Source organism: Drosophila guanche, unplaced genomic scaffold (assembly GCF_900245975.1).
Source record: "Drosophila guanche unplaced genomic scaffold, DGUA_6, whole genome shotgun sequence".
In the NCBI taxonomy this organism is placed as follows: Eukaryota; Metazoa; Arthropoda; class Insecta; order Diptera; family Drosophilidae; genus Drosophila; species Drosophila guanche.
The window spans coordinates 5,352,281-5,361,737 of NW_022995752.1; the positions used below are offsets into that span (position 1 = coordinate 5,352,281).

A 9,457-nucleotide genomic window follows, 5' to 3' on the forward strand; every position below is an offset into this window, starting at 1 on the left:
TGGCCATTCCCTACGGAATGGCGTTTTTAGTTTTCTTTTATCTTCAAAATTGTAGATTTTGGCTCATTATTGAAATACACTTGTAACAGTGTGAGCATATAGAAGTCTGGATGTAAAATTGGGTGGCTCTAGCTTTTAAAGTCTCTGAGATCCAGACCTTCAACAAGACGTACGGACAGACGGACAGACAGACATAGACTCGCTGATCAAGAATATATATACTTTATGGGGTCGGAAACGCTTCCTTCTGTGCGTTACATACAACCGTTATTCGCACAAATACAATATACCCTATTTACTCTTCGAGTATCAGGTATAATGAGGCAGGGTATTGCAGGACATCTTGTAAGAGATTTCGAAACATCTGTCTTCTATCCCCTGTTTTCTTTCCTTGAGAAAACTAATTCCAGCGCTGGAACAATGTCACGTGATGCTGCAACCTAATCCATCGGTTGTGGGTTTTGGTCTTTCGGTGCAACTGCCTGCCAGAGTAGTAAAAGGAAAGTTGTAATATCCTTTAGAAGAGTTCGTTGTTCAGGTAAAATGAATGGAATTCGATGGAAGACCATCTTAGTTTTGCATATTTATTGTTTGCCGTCCCGCAGATGAAAGCCGTGCAACAGAGATGAGCAAATGATTTAATCAAGTGATCACGATTGATGCAACTTAAATCATTAATGCATTTGTCTGAATTGGGCTAGTCTGTGATTCAAGCTGCATCAAATAATGTCTTTCTTAGTTGAATATCCAATTAAGTATCACAGTTACTACTGCTACTATGTATATTTGGTCGTTTTCGTGATCAATTACTTTAAATATTTTTTGGAGTTATGCAAATTTTGCGCATCTCAGTCCGTTCGTAGAGAGCGCTCTGCACACTCTTTTTATGCTCACAATTGCGTTGATGGGAGCGAGCAATGTATTTGTCGTTAGCTTTATAATTAATAATACCAACAAAGTGCATAGAATTCTTTGATTAATTAATTGTGTTGTCAAAAACTAAAACCAAATATTAAAATATTTAATATGTCTCATAATCATTTTCAGAAATTGAAATAAACCCACTCACTTATCGATATATCGATACCCATGAACATTGCATTGATGAGTAAAATCAAGAGACGGAATATCTCATGATTTCACTTGAAACAACAGCAAAATAATGTTGTTTTGTTCAGAACTAACAAAATAATTAAAATACTCTGATATATTCTACAAATATATACATTTTGTATGGATATTTTTGCCAGTCCATAAAACTATCGCCTCACCTAAAAATAAATCGAATAAAAACTACATATCGGTACATTTATCACCATGATATAAAAAACTCAAATACGAATTTTTTATATATATAGTCATAAGGTATACAAATTAATAAAAGGGAGTATATAATAAGCGAAATTAAATCGTCAGTTGGATTAAATTATTGTTTCAGCGTGCAAAGTCTTTGCAAGCTGGTAATATCAAATAGAACATCAAAATCGAGGAATATGATTTACGGTACATTTTAAAAATGAGAAGGTATATTTTGGTATATTTTTGATGGTCTACGGTATATCTTATCGATAGTTCCGCGGTCACCCTGCTATATAAGCTCCGGCGACGCTCACCGCTCTCTCATTCGGCGTTTTTTCTGTGTGCGGCAAAAATCTCCAGCAGTCAAGTCAGCTCGACCTCCATAGCCAAGCTACCTGAGAAAAGCAATTGCAAGAAATTTCTAAAATTTGCAGATTTTGTTTGAGACCAAGTGTTGTTTTTGGCATTTCGGCGAGTCGTGTTTTTCGTATTCCGAAACCTAATAACTTAACGTGTTTTTCGCGCTTCGCTTTTGAAAGTAAAACAACCAACAGTAAATCAAAATGGCTGATGTGGCTGAGCAAAAAAAGTGAGTAATATTTGATTAGAGGGTTCTGTGTGTGTTTTATTTCGTCGTTTGTGCTGTGGTCTGGACGTATGTGCATTTTGTTTAAACAATTGCACGGATCTGTTCGAATTTCGCAAGTGGTGTACATATTTTTCAATGTTCTCTCGCAACGGTTTGGAAAATTTTTCTTTTGAATTTCTGTGTCTATATACGCTTTGCCGCACCAATGCAGTTGTCTCGCTTGCGCCAACGCAGAGTGAATGTACGCGCTAAAAACGACGCCGTTGAATTTGGCGCGGCGTCATAGTGCCTTCTCGCTCACTCTCCGGCCGGCAAACCAACGACAACGAAACTTCGCTTGCTCTCTGTGTAGTGTGTGATGGCGGTGGTGGTGTAGGGAGTAGAGCAGCGAGCAGCAGCACTGTTGGTGAAGTATAAGCAAGAAGTACAATGTTGAGAGTGTTTCTGTGTGTTCGTTAAAAGCGGAGTGCGCAAAAATGTATGAATGTGAATGTACATATGTATGTGAAGTATTCAAGTTGCCGCTCTTTTTTTCGTGCCGCTTCGGCCGTCTGTCTTTTTGTCTGACTTGTCTGTTTGCTTTTGCCTTTTGGTTCTTCGCTTCGGCCTTTGCCTGTCCATTAAATTTTGGTTCGCTCAAAGCTTGGTATTAAATTTTTGTTGCTGCTCTCTGTTCGCTCGCTTCAAGTTTTTGTTGTTTCCAGGTATTTTGTCATTGCCTAAAATAATCATACGGCACGCCGGCCGCCTTTTGCGGTGTCTCGAACTTTTGCGTCGCATCAGAGTGTATAAGGGAGAGAAAGAGAGCAGAAAAGCCCCGTTAAATCTGTTGTCTTAGGTTGTGTTGGTGGAAGGGGGAGGTAGTAACATAGTGGGTGTTTTATGCCGGTATGTGGATGTTCTTTTGACCGTTATTTTTGCCTCTTCCTTTGCCTTGCACATTTTGTTACTTTCTTTCTCGTTCTCACACTTACGTCCTATGCTTTCCGACTTTATGTTGGCTGTGCTTCGCTTTTCTCCCTCACTCATCCTGCAATGCTTGTTTCCCTTTCTTCCGCTCGTTCGCCTACGTGACGCGCGCACATTTGAACTGTTGATAAGTGCGTGCAAGCGAGACGGCCGTATGGCTTGTGTGCGCGCCGCATAAAAACCAGTTTTTTTTCGTTCGTTTTATTTCAAACAAGTCGCGCTTTGTATATTTTTGCAAGCATCTCTTTTATGTTTCCCACTTTATGTGTGTAACAGGGTGATCTACTTAGAGGTACGAGAAATACATATGTATGCATATTTAGCCTGAAAAAATGCTATCCGCAACACGATCGAAAGATTGGAAATGCAAATGTCACATTTGGATAATGAATGCGAGTGTACGTGATGGTCCTGATGTACAAAAAATGACGAATATATAGGAGTGTATGTACGTATGGTATATATTTGTTTTATATATGAAAGAGCACGCTGGCACATGGCGCTCACCTTGTTTGCGTCGCAGTTTGCACTAGTTTTTGCTCCCATTTCTCATTTTGAGGCAGCGCTGTAGACGCTGGCGTCGTCGTTGGTAGATGTTACAATGGTGTTTCTTGTGTGCGGTCGCGTCCTGGGGTGGGTAAAAGATGCGGAAGCGCTTCAAACAAAAAAAAAGGCAATTCGAATGCGGAAAAATTAGCCGGACTTTTTTGTTGGAATCGAAAATTGTCTAGTTGTCGTTGTTGTATGGAATATTGTAAATGGTACTTTGGGGAAATTACTAATTTATTACAAAACTTTTTCCTCCACAGTGAGACCCCTGTTGTCGAGAAGGTGCCCGCTGAGGAAGTGGATGCCGTGAAGAAGGATGCTGTCGTCGCAGCCGAAGAAGCAACCGTCGAGAAGCCAACCGCCACAGAGAACGGTGCTGCCGATGAGGAGAGCAGTGCCAAGGAGAACGGAGCTGCTGCCCCCGCTGCCGATAAGGCCGACAAGGTCGCCGCCGATGCCGTTGATGGTGAGAAGGCCGCCGAGACCCCCGCCGCCGAAGCTGCTGAGGAGAAGAAGGACGAGGAGGCGGCAGTCGCTGGCGATGAGGCCAAGGAGAGCGGCGAGGCAGCCCCCGCAGCTGTTGAGAATGGAGCCGAAGAGGCAGCCAACGGTGACTCAACAGGTGTGTAAATCCCTCAACTCGCGCTCCCTAGCGAATGCTAGCTTTAGCCCCTTTTGTTTTGCAGACGCGCCAGTCGTCGAGGCTGTGAAGCGGAAGGTGGATGAGGCCTCCGCTAAGGCCGATGAGGCCGTTGCCACCCCCGAGAAGAAAGCGAAGCTGGACGAGGCCAGCACAAAGGATGAGGTTCAAAACGGTGCCGAGGCCAGCGAGGTGGCTGCCTAAATGGTGCATCGTCTAGGTCTGCAGCAGCCGCCGTGCACACACATTACTCGTACATATAAATTACTTACTAACACTAAAACAAAAGAACTCACACACACAAAAATGAACGCCCGCTCTCCCCAAACGCAGCAGACCTCTGTGTGCACCGGCAAGTTTGAATACGTTTGAGACATGTTTGTCGGGGCTTGAGTGTGTTTGTGCGAGCTGGGGGGGGGGGTTTGGGCGCAATTATCTTTAAAAATCCTGCAATGGGAGCATAGTCCTAAAGCGAATCGATTCTGTCTCTCTACTAACAAACCCAACAAAAAAAAACAACAACAATTAAGAGGAAGAAAATCCATTATCATTTAAAAACATTACTTAACTTAACTTTAAAGAAAAAGTATATATATATATAAAGCAAACGATTAAGAAGAAAGAACAAGCAAAAGTAAGATGGCGACGAGACGGAATCCCTCTATGTTTTAAGAAAAGTTGTAAACGAAAAGCGTCATTTAATAATTGTAATAAATACGAAGCAAAAGAAACAATTTGCAAAGGAAAATCCTCCCCCATTATATAAGAACATGTGACAAAAAAGAGCAAAGGCAAATTTTTTTCTTTTCCTAATTAACTGTACGATCCTATAATGTTTATGAATATTTATATATATATACATATATCAAGATCAAAACAATTGCGAAAACAGCAAACTGCCACGCCCCCTGCACACAAGTAACGCTGGCAAAAGAACAAACAAAAAAAAACTTGGAAAAATTCGTACATATAGAAACAATAAAACCGGATAAGAAATTTAACTTTTATATAGTAGCAATCAAAACAGTTGAAGCACGGAAATCATTTTCCAAAAAAGAACAAAAGGAACTGTTGCCGCGACTATGTAGTTTCTTTTTATAAGCAATTACTAGACCTTTGTTCATGTGTATTTTCGCTCAGAAAAAGGTTTCTCTGGAGCGTGTACTTAAAGCAAACCTACTAATTTGTCCAATTTCCAGTAACTGTCGCTGGTTTCAAGCGAACCAGCAGACCAAACCATAGACAAAACACTGAGGCAAACATGATTTGAAATGTTAAGTAAAATGTGAGATACAAGAAATCCATTCATTAAAATGTAAAATTGCTAAATGAAAAACCATTTCCCAAAGCAAATAAATCAGTTAGGAAAAGGCTGAGATTAGTATCAGGCTCTCAGACAAATAAAAGCATTCGAGAACATTCAAAAATAAATGGAAGAACAACATTCAAATGCCAAGAAATAATTTATTCCCCGGTGGGCACCCCTTACCTACCAGTTCTCAAGAAAAATGGCTGGAGAACCCACATTCGTGGACGTGCGCGACTGTACCTGTGAACAACAGGAGACACTTTCCCGAAAAAGCTTTATTTTCTGCGAAGAGAGGCATGATCGCATATGGAGACTATAGATCTCTCGTTCAAAACTTTCTTAACCAGCCAGGTTGAGTTGTTAAAGCTTTTATTTTGAAAAAAAATCCGCTATTACAACCAATAGGGATGGGGGCGTTTTCATCGAGAAAATTGTATCAACATTACAAAACACCAGTCTTATATAATTACATATATAAAACTAAAACGGAATAAATGCGCAGATTAATAACAAGTGAGTAAAACAAAATAAATATTTACTAAAGTACCCACCTTAACGAACACTTTTAAATGTATCGATACCAGCCATCGATATTTATTAGTGCAGCCAACTTCCATAGTTTAACGTGTGGACTTGATCACTAACCAAATAGTATAGTAGACTATCAGCTGCCTATAAGCACTAACCAAATAGTATAGTAGACTATCAGCTGCCTATAAGCACTAACCAAATAGTATAGTAGATTGTCAATTTGATGGAAGCGAAACGTCACCGCAGAATATGCGTCGGGAAGTCCCAGGCCTCTGCCAACGTCGCAGCTACAAGTATTAGTGCGTGTAAAACACGCAGCTAGAAGTCCCAGCTACATTTGTATTAGTGCGTGTAGAGCACGCAGCCAGAAGTCCCAGCTACATTTGTATAAGTGCGTGTAGCCAATGATTTTTTAGCGCTCCAAACCGGTTTTGTCTTGATTCACACGGACACTGCAAGTAATGTATGTGTTGGTGCTCTGACTTTCTGAAGTGCGATGGAACGAAAATTCGTTTTGATGATTTGATTTTGATGAAACGCTGAAAAGCGTATGAAACTGACCTACCGCAACATGTGCAGAATGAGGGGTGGGGATTGGTGGCCGGACCTTTGGGGGTTGGAAAAAATAAATATACCAATAAAAGTTGTTATTGTATTTGAATGCTGTAATGGTTTTAAATGCAGATTTTATACTGCTTTTTCAAAATTGTATGCATATTATGGAAACGCCGTCGCTTCTCGACTTCGTTTCTGGCGTCTTATCAACATTGTTACCGAATCCATCTTTTACAGACAAATCTTTTTAGATAAATATAAAAACATATATATGTATATAAGCATATGTAAACACATATGTATATATATGTACATACATCTTTCTCGACTTCATGTGCGCTTTAATTGTTAGCCCTTGAAACCTTTGCATTTTTTTTGTTCTGAGCTGTTCTGAGCTCACATACCCTTCAAAATGACAACCCTCAAGACTTTATGAAGAAGCTTGCCCCTCTATATCAAAATAAATTTATTTTGTGTGACCTTTATATGTTTTATATAATTTAGGATGAAAGGGGTAACGGATATAAACATCTGAATATGTATACAAATAATGAATTACCGCAATTGACTTTGCGTTGCAAATATTTTCCATTAGAGTATTCAGAGTCACGGTGTAAACAAGCATGGAGTTTTGACGGAACGGGACATGGAGGCATGTTTGCTGGCAAGGCGCACATTAACACTTGCACATTTTCCTCCGACTCCCATCGGCAAATCGAGATTTGGACAACTGACTCAAATTTGATGCCCAAGCATGGCACTAAAATCTGCATAGACCCACCGCGTACCTATTTTTTTTTATTTGTGTACATAATTTAAATATATACATGTGTAATATAATACATGTATAATGTACATACTTGTTGCATTCGAAGGAGAGCGATATGCAAAATACTAGATTTGGTAGTATTTTTTTTGGATGTTGATAGGTCGATAGGCGAAGGGGCAAGGCGATCAACGGTGCCGGTGAGAGAGCGGGAGAATGTAAGAGAGGGGAATATTGCGGGATCCACGAGCCAGCTCACCCACACCCTCAAGAATGCCATGCTATGCCCTTGAATTTGGTTCAATGAGATCAGCTGCAGCAAGGGGGACTGCGTAGAGTAGCTACGCTGAACATGCCGGAGTGGGAAAATAAACATCGGCAGTGTTAGGGCGTTTTGTGTGTGTGACCGTTTAAGAAAACAAACAGACCGGCCAACGTAGAGGACCCTTTTACCCGAATCGAAATAAAAAGGCGTAAATTGTATCGGCTGGCTTCCCGTAGATGGGCCAAAATTACGATTCCCCGGCCCGCGGAATCCTGGTCACACCCCTGCCCGGGCGCGACTCGCCACAGCGCCACCGACAATTAAATAATTAATCCATGCCTACATAAACGCATACCTATCTACATGCATATATAAAGACACACCAAAATAATATCTATCTATATTAATTAATATTTAATTAATTAGCCATCCCACATATATTTACCGACCATATTAATGTAATATAAATGTAGTATTTGTATTTATATTTATTTTATTATTTATATTTATTATTTTTGTGATTATTCCCACCCATTAATTTAAGTTGAAGAGTCGGGAATAGGCGGACGCGCCACGAGACATTAGTATAGGGATTTTTAGTTAAGTATGTGTTAAGTTTTTGGTTTAAATATTATAACGTTTAAAATGAAGTGCTAGTGTGTTTAGTATGGGGGGGAAAGGGGACCACAACGGCGAGATGGAGAAAGTCCGCCACACTTGGGAAGGAGATCTGAGGTATTCTGAGTCGCATCTCAGGTAGAGTACGTAGCTTTGTAGCTTTGAAGGCTGGCTCGCAGATGCACGGCACTGAGGGATCTGTAAATGTAGGAATCCACAAAGTAAATTGTTTTTTTTTTAGTTTGAGTTTAAACTTATCTGACAGAGGGAAGCCGGAGCTCTCAAAGGGGTGAGGTTGGCACTGGCTGAGGAGAGTCCTCAAGCCGGTTAGCAACGGACCCGTTGCCTGGTGGACAAAAGAGAGCCTGGAAAGGAAAAAATACCCGAAGTTAGTTAAGTTCGTGTAGTTTTTTTTTTTTGTGCTGCTTCCCCTACTTACCGCTGGAGGACACCGGGAAAGTAGTATCTCGTAGAGATTTATTTTGCTCGAGATGGCCCGTGGGGACAATAAGTCGGCCACGCGATGCACCTGGAGCAGCTACAAGATCCCGAAGCTATCCTTCAGTAGAGTAGTGGGACAGAAGCAGCTAGGTAGCAGAGTGAGCGCCCTTGACTCTTAATCTGCTGTAGAAGATGAGAGGTCAACAGCGCTCGCGAAGAAGTTGAAGACGTTGGACAAGCAAAGACGTAGGCAACCAAGTGCAGATGGCCCATGTAGCAGTTGTGGTTACTTTCCCCTCTTAGTGTTGATCTTGCAGTAATTTGAAGTTCCGTGTCAGGTTTTGTTTGAGTTTTGAGTTTCTGTGGAAGAGAGAAAAGTAGGTGGTCAGAAAAGTTTATGAGCAACTACAATTTACGATCAAAGGGGAAAATGACTAGCAGTACTCCTCCGCCGGGAAAATTGCGGGAACAGGGCGCAGAAGGAGGAGAGAACGACAGTTGGAACCAGCCGAAGTACCCAAAAGAATTGCCGTCGGAAATTCTTTCGGGCATAAACGTCGCCATAGCACAAGCGCAGGAGACGCAGAGAGGAGCTATGGCGGACACCATCAGCAGGACGCTGCAAGAGGAGATCCGTCGAGGATTTATGGAGCTGATGGGTGCCATAACGGAGGCAATGACCCCCCTGCGCCAGAAGGGAGAGCTGATCCAGGATCTGGGCTGGGAGGATGGTCCGAATGGCAGAGAAGGCGGTGCGAAGGCTCCAGAATGGCGAAGACAGAGTACCGGCACCCGACCCAAAGGTTCCGTGGAACAACAGGAGCATATTCCACAAGCGCCTCCGAGGAAGCCGGAGAGACTGAGCCAATATTGGTCACGCAGGGTGGAAGATGGCGACCTGGAAACGAGACCGATGGTACCTGAAC

General features: G+C 41.7%; 1 protein-coding gene across 2 annotated transcripts; it reads left to right on the plus strand.

Moving 5' to 3' along the window:
- Positions 1-1,618: 1,618 nt before the first annotated feature.
- LOC117588143 (cytochrome c1) lies at positions 1,619-5,043 on the plus strand. 2 transcript variants are annotated; one of them, XM_034279238.1, is made up of 3 exons: positions 1,619-1,892; positions 3,667-4,028; positions 4,093-5,043. In XM_034279238.1, the coding sequence occupies exons 1-3, from the start codon at positions 1,870-1,872 to the stop codon at positions 4,248-4,250; spliced, it is 543 nt and encodes a 180-aa protein (XP_034135129.1). In that variant the 5' UTR covers positions 1,619-1,869; the 3' UTR covers positions 4,251-5,043. The 2 variants fall into 2 exon arrangements, with proteins under 2 accessions (XP_034135129.1, XP_034135128.1); XM_034279237.1 differs by having other exon boundaries at positions 1,620-1,888.
- The last annotated feature ends 4,414 nt before the right edge of the window (positions 5,044-9,457 follow it).